Source organism: Suncus etruscus, chromosome 9, assembly GCF_024139225.1.
Source record: "Suncus etruscus isolate mSunEtr1 chromosome 9, mSunEtr1.pri.cur, whole genome shotgun sequence".
NCBI classification, from domain to species: Eukaryota; Metazoa; Chordata; class Mammalia; order Eulipotyphla; family Soricidae; genus Suncus; species Suncus etruscus.
Genome location: NC_064856.1, coordinates 97,484,069 through 97,504,346, shown reverse-complemented (window position 1 = coordinate 97,504,346; position 20,278 = coordinate 97,484,069). Strand labels below are relative to the sequence as shown.

Here is a 20,278-nt window from a genome sequence, read left to right as displayed (position 1 = left end):
CCAAAGGTTGTTGGTTCGAATCCCAGTGTCCCATATGGTCCCCCGTGCCTGCCAGGAGCTATTTCTGAGCAGACAGCCAGGAGTAACCCCTGAGCACCGCCGGGTGTGGCCCAAAAACCAAAAGAAAAAAAAAAAGAAATTGCTCCTGGCTTGGGGGACCATATGGGACGCTGGAGGATCAAACCGCGATCCGTCCTAGGTTAGTGCATACAAGGCAGATGCGCTTCCGCTTGCACCACTGCTCCGGCCCCAAATGTGACAATTTTTAAAAGGGACTTGAAAGGAACAGGGTATTCTAATAGTCTTTTATTTCTAATGACTCCACAGGAACTATTAACTGAGAATCAGATGCAGTCAGTGTTCACTGATATTGGCAAAATTGATTTCGTGGATCCTTGCAACTTTCACTTAATTCCAACGGTGCCTGGACTCGCCCCTAATGCTGCCACCTCAGCTGCCTGGCTTAGCAACGATGGGGAGGCGCTGTTCGCTCTGCCATCTGCTTCCGGGGGGATCTTTGTTTTAAAACTGCCTCCTTATGACATCCCTGGTAAGTGGGGACCAAGCATTATTTACCTATAAGTTCGAAGTGCTGGCATTAGAGCACAACTTGGAGTTCTAATTCTATTACCCAACTCAGAACATGCCACTCTGCTCTCCCTAGGGCCAGAGCCATTCGAAGAGCAGGGAATATGCTTATTTAATTGTAGCCTAACTAGGTTCGATCCTGGGCACTTTCTAGAGTCTCCCCAAACTCTCCAGGAGTGGTCTCTGATTACAGAGCCAGGAATAAGCCCTGCACACCACCAGATATGGTCCCAAAACAAATAACAAAAGGTGGGGCCGTGAAGGTGGCGCTAGAGGTAAGGTGTCTGCCTTGCAAGCGCTGGCGTAGGACGGACTGTGGTTCGATCCCCCAGCGTCCCATATGGTCCCCCTAAGCCAGGAGCGATTTCTGAGCGCATAGCCAGGAGTAACCCCTGAGCGTCAAACAGGTATAGCCCACAAAAAAAAAAAAAAAATAACAAAAGGAATCTAACAACTCCTAAGTGTTCTACTGCTTCTATGAAGCTATGAAGTGGCGCTCATTGGCCTGTGAGGAAAGAAACTTGAGATGTGGCCTGTGATATAAATGAGCTGTCTTGGCTACATGCTTTCAGGCTGAAGCCCTATAATATGAATCAGTCACTTCAAATCGGGATGTTGGGACACTGCTCCAAGTCCCTCTGTAGCTTGTATTAGCTTTTTAGATATCTGTCTTTGCAGCAGAAGCTTCTCGGACAGACCAATACATTTAAATTTGTGGCTACTGAGGCCAGAGCTATAGTACAGCAGGTATAGCTTTTGCTTTGCATGAAGCCAACCTGGGTTCAATCCTTAGCATCCCATAGAGCTCCCCAATCTTGCCAGGAGTAATTTCTAAGCCCAGAGTCACCCTTGAGCACCACTGGGTGTAGCCCCAAAACAACAGCACCACAAATTGTGGCTGTTGTTGGTCTCTGGGTTTTTGTATGTGTGTGGTGCCAGAATCGAGCCTAGGACCTCCCTCATACAGGGCAAGTACTCTGCCGTTGAGTTACCGCCCCAGCCCTGGACCAATGTGTTTAATACCTTAAGTTAGATCATGCTATTCCTTTGTTGCTCTTTATTTGGGTAAACCCAAAGCCCCCACTGGTTTACAGCAATTCCCACATCCACTCCAGCTGGCTGCCTCTCTATCTCAACTTCTTTTCCCACTCTCCTGCCTCTTCCCTGCACAAGCCACATGCTTGCTTGGAATTCTCTGAACATACCAGGTACAAGCACACCTACCTCAGGGCTTTAGCCTGGGGCAGTGATGGCTAAACTTTATGAGCCCGAGTGCCCAAACTGCTGCACAAAACCAAAGAATTTCCTCAAAGTGCCAACACGTCAATTAAACCTTAATAACAAGGTTTTAGTAAGTTTGTTAATTGGCAGACCTTCTCGTGTGCCAGCTGCAAGGCCTTCAAGTGCCATAGATTCACCATCGTGGGCCTGGGGCTTGCTTGCCTGTCACTAGTTTGACTCCATCCTTTTTCCCCTTCTCTCTTTCCTCGGCATCCTTCTGAGCCAACCTCTTCATACTCAGTACACACAATATTCTCAGTATCCTTTCGGTGCTGTATTCTCATTCATTTCTACCATTCTGCTCAGTTTGTGAACTCTGATGTTCCCCTCCTCTGTGCACTTGAGTTCCAGGAGGACAGTCATGTACTCTCCTACTAACTATATTCTGGGTCTCTTAATGATGATTTTTTTTTTTTTTTTGAGGGATTATTTAGGGGGCAGGAGGAATTTAGGCCACACTTGGCTGTGCTTAAGACTTCCTGATGGCTCAGGGATCTCTGCTGGCTGTCTCAGAACCATAGGCAGTGCCAGGGAGTAAGCCCAGGTGGGTTGCACGCAAGGCAAGCACCTCCCCTCTCTATGTGTTCTCTCTTCTGGCCCTGGGTTACTACTTGTAAATGCAAATGTTTCTCTTAGGAATCTAAAACTTGGTCTAGTAATACTTCAGAGTAGTATAGTATGTGATCTACATGGAGAAGCACCCTCATCTTTCCTTGCTCTGCTATAAAAAAGGGAAGTAGGGCCCGGAGAGATAGCACAGCGTCGTTTGCCTTGCAAGCAGCCGATCCAGGACCAAAGGTGGTTGGTTCGAATCCCGGTGTCCCATATGGTCCCCTGTGCCTGCCAGGAGCTATTTCTGAGCAGACAGCCAGGAGTAACCCCTGAGCAATGCTGGGTGTGGCCCAAAAACCTAAAAAAAAAAAAAAAAAAAGGGAAGTAGTCCAGTAACTGGGTCATCGGGTTCTTGTTGGTATCTGTTGCCTTCCTCTCGTGGTTTTGTCATCATTTGTGTCTTCAATCTTGCAGGGGTAGTGTCAGTGGTGGAACTCAAACAGAGCTCGGTGATGCAGCGGTTGCTCATCGGCTGGATGCCAACAGCTATCAGGTGAGCTGAGTCTAGGAGAAAGTCAGAGCATCCAAGAGTTCTTTCTGCACTGTCAGGCCTTGCCAATGCTTCCCACGTCTGCCTCCAAGACAGCTACACATTTTGCTGGCCAGGAGGCAGGTGTGGGAACAACAGTTTGTCCTAAAGTCACACTTTCTCACCTGCTGCTGGGGCTGGACAGCTTGCCTGTAGAAAAATGCCTTCATAGGACATTTCCCTACTATCTAGTCCAGGGATGGATCAGACTTACCAGATCCAGTATTTGAAGTAGGAAATTTCTTGGTTTATTATTTTGTTATTTGAGTCATACCCAATAGTGCTCAGGGGTTTACTCAGACCATATAGAATGGTGGGGAGAAGCCTCAGTCAGGGATATACTAGGCAAGTGCCTTATCTGTTGCTCTGGTCCCCGAAGTAGAAAATTTTTGATGGTTATTTTGGGACAACTTTTCCCAGTATAATCCCATGAAGTTGCCTTTTATCATCACTTTAAATTTTTCTTTTTGGTTTTGTTTTTTTGGTTTTTGGGCCACACCCGGCAGTGCTTAGGGGCTACTCCTGGTTCTACGCTCAGAAATTGCTCCTGGTAGGCTCAGGGGACCATATGGAATGCTGGGATTCGAACCACCATCCTTCTGCATGCAAGGCAAACGCCGAAGCTCCATGCTATCTCTCGGCCCCTTGAATTTTTCTTTGAAGGTTTTAAAATAAAACTTGTTGGGAGCCTGAGTGATAGCACAGCGGGTAGAGCGTTTGCCTTGCATGTGGCCTACCTGGGTTCTTCCCTGGCATCCCATATGGTCCCCCAAGCCTGCCAGGAGTGATTTTTCTTTTAATATTCTTTTTCTTTTTCTTTTTTTTTTTTGGTTTTTGGGTCACATCCAGCAGCGCTCAGGGGTTACTCCTGGCTCTACGCTCAGAAATCGCTCCTGGCAGACTCGGGGAACTATATGGGATGCCAGGATTTGAACCACTGTCCCTCTGCATGCAAGGCAAACACCCTACCTCCATGCTATCTCGCCGGCCCCACCAGGAGTAATTTCTGAGTGCAGAGCCAGGAGTAATGCCAGACTGTCGCCAAACATGGCCCAAAAACAAAACAAATAATGAAATTTAAACTTAAAAAAATATAACTTGTTTAGGGCTAGAGTGAAAGGACAGGCAGTCAGGTGCTTGTCTTGCATGCAGTCATCACGTATTCAGTCCCTAGCACCTCATGATCATCCTTGAGCCCTGCCAGGAGTGAACCTTGAATGTAGTCCAGTTTAATCCCAAAATAAATGAATTTCATTTTATCTCTTTAATTGCAAATTTTAGTAATCAGCTGCTTGACAGTAGTGATACACAATCTGCTGTCTTCTGTTTAAGGGGTGACCAGGGCCCTTCGGATCGTCCCCTCAGCCTTGCTGTGCATCGTATGGAGCATGATGCTTTCATCTTTGCTCTGTGCCAGGATCATAAGTTGCGGATGTGGTCTTACAAGGTAAGCGCTACATTTAGAGCTACCTTGAAATGGAAAAGGCTGTCAGTGTACAACAGGTCAGGCTCTTGCCTTGTGTGTGACTGACTTGTGTTCAATCCTCAGCACCCAGGTAAGGTCCCCTGAGCTCACCAGGTGTGATCCCTGAGCAGAGTCAGGACTAAGCCCTGAGCACCCTGGTGTTGCCCCAGAATCAAACAAGTAACAAAAATGGGATTGCAGATTGTCAGAAAATTGCAGTCAACTTTGCTCCCTTAATTTAAAGATGATCATATCACTTAATTATTTTTATTTAGTTAAAGAACCATGAATTACAAAGTTACTGGTAGTTAAGTTTTAGACCTATAATCCCATCCAGCATCAGTCCCACCCCCAATGTCAAATTCCCTCTACCAGTGTCTCCACATTCCCTCTGCCACCCTAGCCTGTTCCCTTGATAAATTCATTTGAGAGATTGGTGGCTGTAGTTTGGTTCTCCTGGTTTGAGTGTTGTTGAGTCTATGGTTTGGATATATATCTGTACCATGCCACACATTACTACTAGACCTGGGATCCCTTCCTCCTTTACTTAGGAGTCTTCCTGTCACACACTTCCATTCTCCTTTTACTTCCCTTTTTTTATCTTCCGTCTGTCCTCAGTTTCTTTCCTTCTCTATCCTTTTCCCTACACTTTGGGGTAGGATAATCCCCTTCTTATGGCTTACTTCACTCCAAATGATTATCTTCAAATTCCATCCAGGTTACAGCAGGTTGTATGGTTTTTGTCACAAGGAACACATTTTTCCCTACTTCCTCAAGGGACACATTTTTAAGTTTGGGGGGTTTTTGGGCCACAACTGGTAACACTTGAATTACTCCTAGCTCTACACTAAGAAATCCTGGGGGCCGGAGTGGTGGCACAAGTAGTAAGGCGTTTGCCTTGCATATGCTAACCTAGGACAGATCACAGTTCAATCCCCTGGCATCCCCCAAGCCAGGGGCTCTGAGCGCATAGCCAGGAGTAACTCCTGAGTTTCACCAGGTGTGCCCCTTACCCCCAAAAAGAAAGGAAGAAAAAGAAATCACTCCTGGCAGGCTCAGGGGACCATATAGGATGCTGGGGATTGAACATGGGTCTGTCCTGGGTGGGTTGGCCACTTGCAAGGCAAACACCCTACCTCTGTGCTGTCACTCTGGCCCTGGAACACAATGTGTTTGTTTGTTTTTGGGTCACACCTGGCAATGCTCAGGGGTTATTCCTTGCTCTATGCTCAGAAAATGCCCCAGCAGGCCCTGGGGACCATATGGGATGCTGGGATTCGAACCAGTGACCTTCCGCATGCAAGGCAAATGCCCTACTGCTGTGCTATCTCTCCGGCTCCTGGAACACAATTTTTAATGCAAGTTGGTTAGTGCTGGAGACATTTATCAAAAGGTTTGATTCCTGGTAATGTAGTCCCTGGAGCATCTCCAGGAACTACTCTCAAGTGTGACCCAAGACCCCTCCCCACTTTTTTTTCTTTCAGTAATTCAAGTTGGCTAAATAGTTTTCTAGACTCACCAATAGGCCTGAGGGTGTTATTTAGTGGTCAAAGCTCAGGTTTCACATGCTTGGTACCTTGATTTGCTTACATAATACCCAGCACCCACAAAAGAAGAGACCCACAAACAAAACAAGCAATAATCTTAACTCACACTACAGAGATAATTTCTTTTTTCTTTTTCTTTTGGTTTTTGGGCCACCACTGGCCTGGGTCAGCTGTCATTCCTGGCTCTGCGCTCAGGAATCACTCCTGGCAGGCTCCGAACAATATGGGATTGAACTCAGGTTGGCCACATGGTGCAAAATAAATATCACAGCACCCTTTATTTTTCCTTGAGCTCTCTGTGAATGATCCTTTTTCACAGAACCAGGAGTAAGTCATGAGCGCTGCTGACTGTGTCCCCAAAACAAAAAGAATAATTAAATAATTAATAAAACCCTGCATGAGAGGAAAAATGGAGGAGGCCATAAGACCTTACTTTACTCCACAGATAAACTCTAGAATGCATCCTGTAGGGCCTGGGCGATAGCACAGCAATAGGGTGTTTGCCTGGCATGCAGCTGACAGGGATGGACTCAGGTTTGATTCCTCAAATCCCATTTGGACCCCCCAAGCCTGCCAAGGTTGATTTCTGAGCACAGAGCAAGGAGTAACCTCTGAGCATTGCTGGGTGTAGCCCAACCCCCTGCTAAAAAAAAAAAAAAAAAAGTCTGCATCCTGTAAAGTAGGAAGGCATACATCTTTCTAACTGGAATTTTCTGAGACCTCATTAATGAATTCTTTTCTCGGGCAGGATCAAATGTGCCTCATGGTGGCTGACATGCTGGAGTTTGTCCCTGTAAATAAAGACCTTCGGCTCACTGCTGGCACTGGCCACAAATTACGGCTTGCGTATTCTTCTTCCATGGGACTCTGTCTGGGAGTGTACCTACATGCACCCGGCCATGGCCAGGTAAGAACAGTTTTGCAAGTTCAATTCCTGGCATCATATGGTTCCCCAAAAGACTATCAGGTATGGTTCCTGAGCACTCAGGGTCTACACCCACTTCTTGCCTTCCCTGAAATAAAATAATAAATTGGGTTCTGAATGTAGACTGACCATTTGATGAGCTAATTCTCAACTTGTATTTGAACAGTTCTGCGTTTTCCAGTTGGCTGGTGCTGAGAATAACCGCTACAGTCTAGATCACATTTCCTCACTCTTCACTTCTCAGGTGAGTTGAATCAACCTTTGATTTTTTCTTTTTTTAAACACATGTATGGGATAAAAGGATTTGTGTTTACAAACATGATTGTAGTTGGGTTGCAGTCATAAAAAGAACAATCCCCTTTACCAGTGCAACATTCCCATCACCAATGCCCCCATCACCCTACCCCCTCTCTCCAGAACCAAATTCTTAAGACATATGGGCCAGAGGGGCCGGGTAGGTGGCGCTAGAGATAAGGTGTCTGCCTTGCAAGTGCTAGCCAAGGAAGGACAGCAGTTTGATCCCCCGGCATCCCATATGGTCCCCCCAAGCCAGGGGCAATTTCTGAGCCCTTAGCCAGGAGTAACCCCTGAGCATCAAACGGGTGTGGACAAAAAAAAAGAACATATGGGCCAGAGAGATAGCACAGCAGTAGGGTGTTTGCCTTGCACACAGCCAATCCAGGACAGATGGTGATTCAATTCCTAGCATCCCACATAGTTCCCTGAGCCTGCCAGTAGCAATTTCTGAGTGCAGAGCCCAGAGTAACTCGTGTGCTCTGCTGGGTGTAAACCCCCCCCCCCCATAAATAAAAACAAAACAAAAAAACAGTCTAGAACATATGGCAATGGAAATAAAAAACATTTGCTTTGGGTTTTCATGTACCTATCTCCCAATACAAACTGAAGTAGCCATAAACTAAACTTTACTGTTTTCTATCTTGTTTTAACTTTTCCTTTCTGTTTTGGCACATTTCCTCCTAGGAGACACTGATTGACTTTGCCTTAAACACTACAGATATCTGGGCCCTGTGGCATGATGCTGAGAACCGCACGGTTGTGAAATACATCAACTTTGAACAGTACGGTCACTTCCCTCACTTCGCTGCCCTCTGCACTGTCCTACCAAGAGGAGAAAGATCCCGGGGCTCCCAGTTACAGGACTCAGCCCTGGCTTTGCTTATTGTTGTCTACTAACAGAAATACTTCCTCTTGCATCTTTTTTTAATCTTCCAAACTTAGGGTAAAGTGAGGATTTTGACGGTTGGGGTGAAGTAGGCTGCTTTTATTTCTTGGCAGAAAATAGCACTTACTTAGAAGATCTTGAAGCTGGAAGTTTGCTTCTAACCAAAAAACTGTTTCTAAGGCCCACAGCTTTCAAAAGATGCTCTTTTGAAAAAACGGTAGGGCATTTGCCTAGCACGCGATAACCTAGGACACAGTTCAATCCCCATATGATACCCCAAGTTAGGAGCGTATAGCCATGAGTAGCCCCTGAGCATCACCGGATGTGGCCCAGTAAGAAAAAGAGAGAGCACAGCAGGTAAGATGTTTGTCTTGGGGCCGGTGAGGTGGCGCTAGAGGTAAGGTGTCTGCCTTGCAAGCGCTAGCTAAGGAAGGACCAAGGTTCAAACCCCCGGCGTCCCATATGGTCCCCCCAAGCCAGGGGCAATTTCTGAGCACTTAGCCAGGAGCATCAAATGGATGTGGCCCAAAAAAAAAAAAAAAAGATATTTGTCTTGCAAAAGATCACCCCCCAAAGTGATCTTGAGCACAGAGCCAGGTGTCAACCTTGAATACCAGTGTGGTTTAAGAAAATAATAGTAAAAGGAACTGAGGCCAGAGAGAGAGAGAGATAGCCTAGGGGTTAAGGATTTGCATGCAGCTGACCCAATTTTAATCCCTGACACTGCTGAGTATTGCCAGTCCCTAGACATGAATGAAATTTAAAAATAAAAATCAGTTTTGAATAAAATATTGTGTAATCCCTGAAATTCCTGGAGAGGTTACCCTCGAACTTTGTATTCTCTAAAATTAAACTTACTGAGCATTTGAGACCTCGTGATTCTGTATTTGAGAGGAGAATTCTGGAAATGTGCTCAGAATGACCCTTAGCTATCCTTCACTATTGGAATGTGTTCAACAGCTTGTGTCAAAACCACACCTGTTGACTTAGTTTCTGTACTCAGTAACCTAAGCCTACTGTCCAGATCTACTGAATGGGGATATCCATCCTTCAGAGCTTTCACTATTAAGCACAAATGAATAACAACCATACCTAGAGTAATGCCTAGGAAATAGTAAGTGTAGATTAAAAGTGTATTATTATTTTATTTGTAAGTTTATATTTAAATGGGTTTCTCTTTATGTGCTCAGGGATCATTCCTAGAGGGCTCAGTATCATATGGGATGTCAGGGATTCAAACCTGGGCTGGCCACTTGCAAGGCAAGCTCCATACCTGCTGTACTGTCAGCTGGCCCTTGTGTTTTTAAGTTTTTGAGCCACACCTGGTGACACACAGGGATCACTCCTGGATATATGCTCAGAAATTGCTCCTGGCTTGGGGGAACCATATGGGACACCTGGGATCGAACCCAGGTCCATCCTGGGCAGCTGTGTGCAAGGCAAACGCCCTATCGCTGCGCTGTTACTCTGGTTTTTAAGTTTTTAAGTTTCAGTCTGGGGTCTTAAAACTAGTAAGATCTGGGGCCGGAGAGATAGCATGGAGGTAAGGCGTTGGCCTTTCATGCAGAAGGTTATTGGTTTAAATCCTGGCAATCCATATGGTCCCCCCAGCCTGCCAGGAGCGATTTCTGAACATAGAGCTAGTAGTAACCCCTAAGCACTGCCAGGTGTGACCCAAAACCAGAAAAAAGAAAAAAAAAACTACTAAGAGCTGGGGCTGGAGAGAGAGCATGGAGTTAAGGCATTGCCTTTCATGCAGAAGGACGGTAGTTCAAATCCCGGCATCCCATATGGTCCCCCGAGCCTGCCAGGGGCAATTTCTGAGCATAGAGCCAGAAGTAACTCCTGAACGCTGCCGGGTGTGACCCAAAAAACAAACAAAAACAAAAACTAGGAAGAGCTCTTCTATATAGCTACTAATTGCTAAGATTGTGTGGGTTGCTATTTTTGTTAGAATTGTTGATATTGTTACAGAAATTCATTGATGAGGCCCCTCACACCCGGTACCACTTATAGCATAAGCTTTTATTGTTTACACATTTTGATTCAGACTGATAGATTCTTTTCTCAGCAGTAATTTTGTAGGTCATTGGAATCCAGTTTTTATGCAGTCTTTGCCAGAGGAAGAGATCATCATCCGAGACGACCAAGACCCCAGAGTAAGCTGTATTGAAAGCTTGTGTGATGGGATGATTTGCCCTGAAAACCATTAGTTTTTCAGATAATTAGATATTGGTCAGAGCTCTTAGCTGCAGGAAATCCAAAAAGCTTGATGCTTAAAAGGACAAAGATATTCACTTGGGCAGATAAGAAGGTCCAAGTTACTTGGCTTCAGCCTTGCTGCAGTGATGCCTTCATGACTTGAGCTCTTGGACTCTTGTCTTTGCTTGTTGACTGTCATTCAGGCTTCCATGGCCTCTGAGTTCTTTGGCTTCAGCCATCAGAGAAGAGTGCTAAATACTGTCCTAAATACTTACTACTGGTACTGTTTTTATGTCCTAAATACTTGCTAATGATACTGGTTTTATCCATGCAAATTCCCAACATGGACACCTCTGATCAGAACTAGAATATTTATGCTTGGTAAAGTTCACTTAAGGCCTTGTTATTGTGGAGTGTTCTAAGTCCATTAGTGTATAAACTAGGAATTTGTTAAATTGGGCTAGCAGTTTAGTATATAAAGAAAAGATATTTAGAAAGTTATGCCACAGGGCCCGGGGTGGTAGGGCATTTGCCTTGCACACGGTGGACCTAGGAAGGACCTGGGTTTGATCCCCAGCATCCCATGTGGTTCCCCAAACCTGCCAGGAGTGATTTCTGAGCGCAGAGCCAGGAGTAACCCCTGAGCGCTGCTGTGTGTGACCCAAAAACAAAAAAGGGGGTGAGTAATGCTACAAAGAGCAAAATGGCCCAGCCTGCCTATTCTTTGGGAAGGTAGATGGAAAAGTTCAGTGCAGCCTTCTTGTGAGCTGACATGAGAACAGTAACTGTAGCGCTGCCTATTGTCCAGATTCTGAAATTATCTTTAAAACCTTGTTTTCCTTCTCTTCTATGTTGGCATTTCACTGTCCTCAGAATGACAGAAGAGGGGGAAGAAAAAATAACCTGAATGAAGGTTTTTAATTGCAGGCGTGCAATTTAGTCAGAATAATTAGGCAGTATGAAACTTTCTACTGAATTCCCAAACTTTATCCACTTTTGGTGGTGGTTTACCTTTGTATGTCTTTTTTCTTTTTTTTTTTTTTTTTTTGGTTTTTGGGCCACACCCAGTAACGTTCAGGAGTTACTCCTGGCTATGCGCTCAGAAGTTGCTTCTGGCTTGGGGGACCATATGGGACACCTGGGGATCGAACCTTGGTCCGTCCTAGGCTAGCGCTGGCAAAGCAGGCACCTTACCTTTAGCGCTACCGCCCGGCCCCTTGTATGTCTTTTTTCATACGTCTGTTGATTTCTTTTTTTCCTGCGAGAGCCATAATTAGTGCTTTTGTAGATAGTGTAAAAATAGAGTTGAATTACTAACTTAGCCATGGATGTAAAGCAGCTTTACCTCTCCTGTTGAAGAATGGCGTTGGGTAGGCCATGGTCCCCAGTGGGACAGTGAGACGCACCATGCTAGCTCAGATAGACTGGAAATCTACTGCTTGTTCTTGATGAAGTGTATAGAAGGGTCCAAATTTCCAATATTTATGTAATAGGAGCTCAAACTTTCTGGCTTATTGTACTGAGTTTTTCTTATAAATTTTCCAAATGTTTCTCTTTTTGGAGTTGTTGATTAACTTAATTATACAGTCCAGGATGAGGCTGGATGATGGTGAGATGGATGGAGAGGCCTTTCTCTGCCGGCTCGACCATGTGCCTGCAACCCCCTCCAACCAGCGGGTCTGAGGGTTCATGATAGTGGTGGAAAAATAATCTACAGACCATCAGTCAGGTTGCAGGAGATATGAAGCTTTATTCAAGGCCCTAGCCACCTAGGCTAGCCTTTTAAACAGCCTATACCAGCTACCCTGTCATCTTTTTTTTTTTTTTTGTTTGTTTGTTTTTGGGCCACACCCGGTAACGCTCAGGGGTTACTCCTGGCTATGTGCTCAGAAGTTGCTCCTGGCTTGGGGGACCATATGGGACACCGGGGGATCGAACCGCGGTCCGTCCAAGGTTAACGCAGGCAAGGCAGGCACCTTACCTTTAGCGCCACCGCCCGGCCCCTACCCTGTCATCTTAATGTTTCTTCTCTCTCCATCCTGCCAGTTCTCCTTCTACTCTCTTGCCGAATCTCTTTTAATCCATCCTTCTTGCTGAATCTCCCAATCTCTGAAACCTCTTCCTGCCCCTGAGGCAATCCTTTTGTTACCTACCAAAAAGACCCCTTCCAGAAATGGGCAGGTCTTACCATCAGATAAGGTTACACTGGAAGAATGAGGGATAGGGGTAACTGGAGTGATATTAACTTTTATCTTCTTCTAACAGGAGATGTATTTACAGAGCCTTTTTACCCCAGGACGGTTCTTATATGCAGCTCTGTGCAAAGCATTACAGGTCAGTAAGTTATATTAATTTACTTTTTAAAGGCTTTCTTACTTTAATGTTGTTACACAGTTAATGATTGTTGATGCTCTTTGTTGGTAGTTTATGCTAAGCTTTGCACACTTTAACTATTTGGGCGGACACTGCATATTTTTGAAATTGCATATATTGCATATATATTTATTAAGAATTGTGGTAAATTTGATGTTTTCAGACTCCCTACAGCAAGTTCAACCTTGGAGGTATTTGCCTTGTAAAGAATGCCAGTAGTAAGGGAGTGGTAGTGATAGCACAATGGGTAGAGCTTCTGTCTTGCATGCTACTGACCAGGGTTCAATCCCCAGCATCAAATGGTTCCCCCAAGTCTGTCAGGAGTAATTTCTGAGCACAGAGTTCTGAGCACAGAGCCAGGAGTAAGCCTTGAGCACCACCTGATGTGAACCAAAAAACATAAACAAACAAAAAATGCCAGAAGTAAGTAGGCAAACTGATGTCTAAATAATATAAGAAAATAGAGGCCAGAGCGATAGCACAGGAGTAGGTTGTCCCTGGACGTATCAGGTATGGTCCCCAGCATCCCATATGGTCCTCTGAACCTGCCAGAAGCAATTTCTGAGTGCAGAACCAGGAGCAATCCCTGAGCGCCACCTGGTGTGGTTTAAAAACAAAACAAACATGTTGGGGAGCTTTTTGTTGTTGTTTGGGGTTCTTTTGGCCACAACCAGAGGTGCTCAGGCACCATACTGGGTACTAGGAATTAACCACTTTTGCCACATGCAAGGCAAAAGAGCCCTACCCACTATATACTATCATTCTGATACTAGGGGTAATTTTATTTTTAATTAGTCTCTCTTCTACATCATCTCAGGAATAAATTGGATATAGGATACTATTTCCCATGCCTGCTCTGGTGCAACAAACTTGAACATTTGCCGTTTTATTTATTTATTTTTTGTTTTTGGGCCACACCCGGTAACGCTCAGGGGTTACTCCTGGCTATGTGCTCAGAAGTTGCTCCTGGCTTGGGGGACCATATGGGACACCGGGGGATTGAACCTTGGTCCATCCAAGGCTAGCGCAGGCAAGGCAGGCACCTTACCTTTAGCGCCACCGCCCGGCCCCACATTTGCCGTTTTAGACAACAACAGCCAGTAGGGCTGTTCCCTTATCATTTCCATGGTTAGATTTGTGCCCCTCTCACAGATGCCATTGTCGTGTTTGCCATTGTCCTGTCTTCTCTCTGCTTGACAATGGTCATCACATCTCCTTTGGCTTTTTGTAGTAATCCACATAGGCCTGATTATGACTCAGATTCATACTTTTCTATAGTTACGGTCTGGTAGAGATGGCTTCAGATGTCCTGTGATCTTCCACACAGAAACTGTGCAATGTTGAATTGATGCTGTATTTCACAACTGAGATCTCTGAAGTGTGGACTGTCTTCATGCCTTCTAAACAGAAGTTGATTTCCTTTTTCGTTCTGACGTCATGTAACACTGTGAAAAACAAAATTTTTTTAATTGTAGATATTCTGTCGAGGAACTGAGAGGAATGCAGACTTTTCCTGGAGTGAACTAAAGAAAGAAGTTACATTGGCTGTTGAAAGCGAGGTGAGGTCTGGATAAAGAAAAATAGAAAGATCACTTCCTTCCATATTGAAAGAGGGTAACTTGTTCTCAAGGGATAGTTCTCTTCTCTGGATCTTGTTGGTAGAAAGTATTTGCTCTTTTAATAGATATAAAGATTTATAATATCAGACATGTGTACTGGTGTGTGTGTATCTAATGACATCTTAACATATAAAATGTTATATAAAACATTATATAAAATAACATGTAAAAATTCTAGCTGGTTAATGATCCTCTTAGAGGATATTACAGTTTTCAGGGGAAACGTTAATTTGGATTTTTTATTTGTCTTTTCCCACAGCTCCAAGGGAGTGTGACGGAGTATGAATTTTCCCAGGAGGAATTTCGAAACTTGCAACAGGAGTTCTGGTGCAAGTTCTATGCCTGCTGTCTTCAATACCAGGAAGCCCTGTCTCATCCTCTTGCTCTGCTCCTGAACACGCAGACAAACATGGTGTGCTTGCTGAAGAAGGTAAGAGGCTGCATGAAGCACTTTTCCGAATATTAGGCTGCAATCTATCAAAGTTTATTGCTGGGCAGAGAGTCTGAGGGCTACTACAGTATTGGGTAGGGCATTTGACTTACCTTACTTGCAGCTGACCTGCACTCAATTCCTAACATTGCATATTGCTCGATGAGCACCAACAGGAGTAAGCCCAGAGCTCAGTTAGATATGACCCAAGCCTCACCTAAGCCTTTGTTGCCCAAAGTGCCTAGAATTTTTTTTTCCTGATCTAGGGTCTAAAATCTTGTATTTAGCTGTGATATTATTACTTTTGCAAAACTAGAATTGTTACTGTTCTTTTATGTTATTTGGAGGGTTGGTTTGTTTTTTCCCATTATTAATTGGGCAGGTGAGAGATTGTGGGTCACATCTGACAGCGTCTAAGGGCTGTTCCCAGTTTTGTGCTCAGGGGCCATGCAGTGCAGGCCTTCAGCATACCGAACATAGTGCCCAGTAGAGCCATATCTCTAATATTGATATGAAACATTCTTTGAAGTTACATCTGTTTGGGGGATTAGGGTATTTGGAGGGGGAGGGTACAGGGCTACACTGGGCACTACTTAGAGGCTTATTCCTGCTCCTTGCTCAGAGGTTACTCTTTTTTTTTTTTTTTTTTTTTTTTTGGTTTTTGGTTTTTGGGTCACACCCGGCGGTGCTCAGGGGTTACTCCTGGCTGTCTGCTCAGAAATAGCTCCTGGCAGGCACGGGGGACCATATGGGACACCGGGATTCAAACCAACCACCTTTGGTCCTGAATCGGCTGCTTGCAAGGCAAACGCCTCTGTGCTATCTCTCCGGGCCCTCAGAGGTTACTCTTAGAGGTGCTCAAAGAACCATATGCACTGCTAGGGACTAAACTCAGGTGTAGTGCATTCTAAACATGCACTCTGATCCTTTTTGTTTTGGAATCTGACTCATTTTTTTATACATTCTTCTGGCATTTCCTCAAGTTTCAGGTATTAATCATAATACCTTTAGACATTGACTGAAAAATTTTTGACTGGTTGTTTATGTTTCCAGGGGTACCTGTCTTTCCTTGTGCCTTCCTCTTTAATGGATCATTTATATCTCCTGTCTGATGAGAACCTTTTGACAGAGGACGAGACAGCCATATCTGATGGTAATAGTGATTGGGACACCCTTATTTGAGTTCCTTTCTATGTGAGCCCCACTTCCATGCTTTGTTGTTTGATGGATCTAAAACCTCTGTTCATCGTTGTGATGACCATTTTTGGTCACTGTAGATATTTTAAGGAAAACTAACAAAATCTGGGCTGTCACTCAGCGTAGGACACTTGCCTTTTCCGTGTGGTTCTTTGGGGGCCGACCCACAGCACTGAAAACAAAATATGCTATTAATTGAAGATGCTAAAGCATCTGCAGGACCTCCAATATATTGTGGCAATTTAATTCTATTTATTCAACCATGACATTAACCAATAGCTCCCTGATTGACTTGAGATCTGAATGTTAACTCTCCCCTGTTCATAGATGGCGATGTTGCCCGGGATGTCTTATGTCTTATAAAATGCCTTCGGCTGATTGGACAGTCAGTGACTATGGATATGTCCATAATAATGGAATTGAGCTGTTTGAACCTAGAATCACCAGAAAAGGCCGCAGAACACATTCTGGAAGAATTGATCACTAATGACGTGTAAGGAGAATTTAGGGTAAAGTGCATTTAATGGAAATTCAGCAATTCATTTAGTGCCAGAGTCAAGGGCTTAATGCACAAATGTACGAAGTAGGGCTGGAGAGAGTACAGCAGGGAGGGCTTTGGCCTTACATGTCACCAGCCCAGGATTCAATTCCTGGCACTAAATATGGTTACCTGAGCTCATCAGGAGTGATCCTCAAGTACAGAGACAGTAGTAACTCCTGAGCACACCCAGGGATAGCCCAATAACAGAGAAATACAAAACCACCAGGCAAACCTCCCCAAAGAGAGTAGACCATGGATGTTTGCACTTTACACAGAAAATCTGACACTTGAACGCAGGTCCACTCCAGGTCAGCTGCATGCAAGGCAAACGCCCTACCACTATGCTATCTCTCTGGCCCCAGAATCTGACGTTTGAATTTAAACCTGGGAACAAAAGCACAGATAAAATTGAGCTCGTCATTGTTTGTGACTGATTTAGAAGTGGCATTGGGTCCCTAGACAACAGCCAATCATTTTAAAAATCAAAAAGCTAAACCTCCCTATATAAACCTATATAAAACCTCCCTTCCCTGTATAATTTGATTCATGACCTTGGGCAGGATTTATCTCCTGCGAGAGACGACCCTGACCTGACCGGTCAATTTGGAGTTGTTGGTAGATGGATTAAAGTTTTGTTCAACTTTAAAAGAATGGCACTGGGGGCAGGGGGCACACCTGTCCTTGTTCAGGGATCACTCCTGGCAATTTCAGGTGAGCTTGAAGATACTCAAACACTGATGGGAGTGATCCTTGAGCATAGAACCAGGAGTAAGCCCTGAGTACAGCTAACTACTCATCCTCCAAAAGGGACAGAACACCAGTACTTTTTGGAGAGGAGGGCAGAGCAGGTAGAGCATGTGTCTTGCACTCGCTGACCTCAGCATTCCATAAGTTCATCTTAGTACCTCCAAGAGCAATTCCTAAGTACAGAGCCAGGATTAACCTCTGAGCATCACCAGGTATGACCAAAAACAAAACAAATTCTTCTTGGATGTACAATGTTGGCTGCATGGTGGTCAGTTTTTTATTCATAATCACATGTTTTGTAGGGTATGCTGCTTATCGAACCAAGTTTACCTTCTATATCCTCAGTCATAACAGATCTTTCTGTATCGTCCCTATAGAGAAAATGTGATGGAGGATATTTGTAGTAAATTGCAAGACATCAGAAACCCCATCCAGGCCATTGGACTTCTCTTACGAGAAATGGATTATGAAACAGACGTGGAACTGGAAAAGGAATTTAGTCCAGGTAGATCCCAAAAGCTACAGGGCCAGGGGTTGGCTGCAAGGACTGGACCATGTGCTTTGTGTGCAGAAGTCCCAAACCCCAAGTTTGATCCTTTCAGTTCCCTGACCACTGCTGGGTATAGTCATGGTGAACCCCAGCATTTCAGGCCCACCCATCAGGCCTTGCATCCCCAGGAGCACCCCAGCCAGCCCTCTCAGCACTGCTTGGGACCTCCTACCCTCTCCCTCTTCGCCAAGAGAAGTCACTGTACCCCTTTGATGGGGAAGAGTGACACAGCTCTTTTGTTTTTTGAATGACAGCTCAGCCTTTGAATGTTCGCGTGCATCTCTCCCAGCTCCTGGGTAGCAGCACAGCAGGGTTTATCGTGTGCAGGGGTGTGCTTAAGATTGCCAGCACTCGCTTTCTCATCTGCCGAGACCTTCTGATTTTACAGCAGCTGCTGGTGCGCCTGGGAGATGCAGTAAGTACTCACTTCTTGTGGTGGTCACAGAAAAATGGGCAGCAGTGGAGGGTTCCTGAACATTCATCAACCAGAAATTAACTCAAAACCAGCCACATCCTGCATCCAAGATGTTTCTGGCAGCACTTGCAAACAAAAGGGGGACCTGAGTGATAATGCAGTGGGTAAGGCGCGGCCTTGCACGTGGCTGACCCAGGTTCAAACCCCAGCATCCCATAAGGTCCCCCAAGCCCACCAGAAGTGATTCCTGAGCACTGCTAGATGAGGCCATAAAAGGAGAGATTGTGGGTAGAAAAGTTTAGGTAGCTTTAGTCTAGGCTACAAACACAGAACAGAATGTCAGCTCTTTATGTAACTCAGCAAGATTTGTCTTTGTTCACAGCTCCTTTTTTTTTTTTTTCTTTTTTTGGGACACACCCGGCGGTGCTCAGGGGTTACTCCTGACTGTCTGCTCAGAAATCACCCCTGGCAGGCACGGGGGACCATATGGGACACCGGGATTCGAACCAACCACCTTTGGTCCTGGATTGGCTGCTTGCAAGGCAAACGCCGCTGTGCTATCTCTCCGGGCCCTACAGCTCCATTTTCTATGCTTGACCCTTAATTAGTTAAGAGCTTCATAAATACTTGAGTTAGGAATGAATAAATGGGCCAGAGCAATAGCACAGCGGTAGGGCTTTTGCCTTGCATGTAGCCAACCTGGGGTGACCTGGGTTTGATCCCCTGTATCCCGTATAATCCCTGAGCTTGCCAGGAGCGATTTCTGGGTAACCCCAGAGCGCTACCAAGTGTGGCCCCCCAAAACAAACTAAGAATAAATAAACAGAAGACTGAATAAGAATAAGATTAATAAGGATGAATAAATATTAATTTATTAAAATGAATAAATAGGGGCTTGAGAGCTAGCATGGAGGTAAGGCATTTGCCTTGCATGCAGGACAGTGGTTCGAATCCCGGCATCCCATATGGTCCCCTAAGCCTGCAGGAGCAATTTCTGAGCGTAGAGCACCCCTGAGCGCTGCTGGATGTGACCCCCCCCCCCAAAAAAAAAAAAAAAGAATATAGTACAGCGAGTAGGACTCTACCCTTGCACATGGCCAACGTGTGTTCAATCCCCAGCATTAGATGTGGTGTCTGATTCCCCAAGTGCCACCAGATGTGGTCCAGAAAATAAACAGACTTTAAAAAGGAGTAAGTATGCTAGATAGTTCAGCGATAGCTCAGTGGGGACATGCAGCCAACCCAGGTTTGATCCCGAGCAATCTATCTGGGGCACCACACCTACTAGAAATGATTTCTGAGCAAAGAGCCAGGAGGTATCCCTAAATGCCACCAGGTATAGTTTCCCCCCCCCCCAAAAAAAATAAAGTGTTATTAAAAAAATGTAGATGAAGCAGAGTGAAGTAATAAGTTAATAAAAGTCCTTGATGGTGGTGGATGATGGTGGTTGCTTTCTTGGCCTGACTGGGCCAGGCACCTGCAACCCTGGCCAGTGGGTCTGCAGGTACAGAGTATCGGCGAGGAAATGACCCACAGCAGTCAGATTTCAGAAGACACGAAGCTTTATTATAAGGCTCTAGTCACCATATCTGGCCTTTTAAACAGCCTCCCAAGCTGCCCTGCATTTAAAACTTCTCTTTCCATCCTGCAACCTCCTTCTGAGACTTCTCTTGCTGAATCTCTAGTTGAATCCCTTTACACCCCTGAGGCAACCCCTTTTTTACCTTCCATAGACCCCTCCCAGAAATGAGATGGTCTTACCATTAGGTAATATTAGTATTTTGCCCTGGTGATAGCTGAGCTTTACTCTTTTTATTTTTTTGGTGGATCACATCCAGCAGTGCGTAGTGGTACTTCCTGATTTGCACTGAGGAATCACTTCTGGCAGACTTGGGATAGAACGATAATAAGTCACCTGCAGTGCAAATGCCTACCCTCACCAGCCCACCAACAAAACAGTAAAGATCTTTATGGCCCCGAGAAATTTCTGTTTTTTGGCTTTTTTTGAGTGGGGTTTTTTTTTTTTGTTTGTTTGGTTGGTTTTGGTTTTTGGGCCACACCTGGTGACGCTCAG

General features: G+C 45.0%; 1 protein-coding gene across 2 annotated transcripts in view; it reads left to right on the top strand.

Moving 5' to 3' along the window:
* Nucleotides 1-20,278, top strand: part of NUP160 (nucleoporin 160) — a 71,791-nt gene that overhangs the window by 6,635 nt on the left and 44,878 nt on the right. For both annotated transcript variants that reach the window (XM_049779568.1, XM_049779567.1), the window contains exons 4-17: nucleotides 328-550; nucleotides 2,896-2,974; nucleotides 4,343-4,457; nucleotides 6,771-6,929; nucleotides 7,114-7,191; nucleotides 7,929-8,026; nucleotides 10,205-10,289; nucleotides 12,598-12,666; nucleotides 14,181-14,264; nucleotides 14,584-14,754; nucleotides 15,808-15,907; nucleotides 16,279-16,444; nucleotides 17,617-17,744; nucleotides 18,044-18,204. In XM_049779568.1, coding sequence (XP_049635525.1) covers nucleotides 328-550; nucleotides 2,896-2,974; nucleotides 4,343-4,457; nucleotides 6,771-6,929; nucleotides 7,114-7,191; nucleotides 7,929-8,026; nucleotides 10,205-10,289; nucleotides 12,598-12,666; nucleotides 14,181-14,264; nucleotides 14,584-14,754; nucleotides 15,808-15,907; nucleotides 16,279-16,444; nucleotides 17,617-17,744; nucleotides 18,044-18,204 — 1,716 coding nt within the window. The remainder of the gene's footprint in view (nucleotides 1-327; nucleotides 551-2,895; nucleotides 2,975-4,342; nucleotides 4,458-6,770; nucleotides 6,930-7,113; nucleotides 7,192-7,928; nucleotides 8,027-10,204; nucleotides 10,290-12,597; nucleotides 12,667-14,180; nucleotides 14,265-14,583; nucleotides 14,755-15,807; nucleotides 15,908-16,278; nucleotides 16,445-17,616; nucleotides 17,745-18,043; nucleotides 18,205-20,278) is intronic.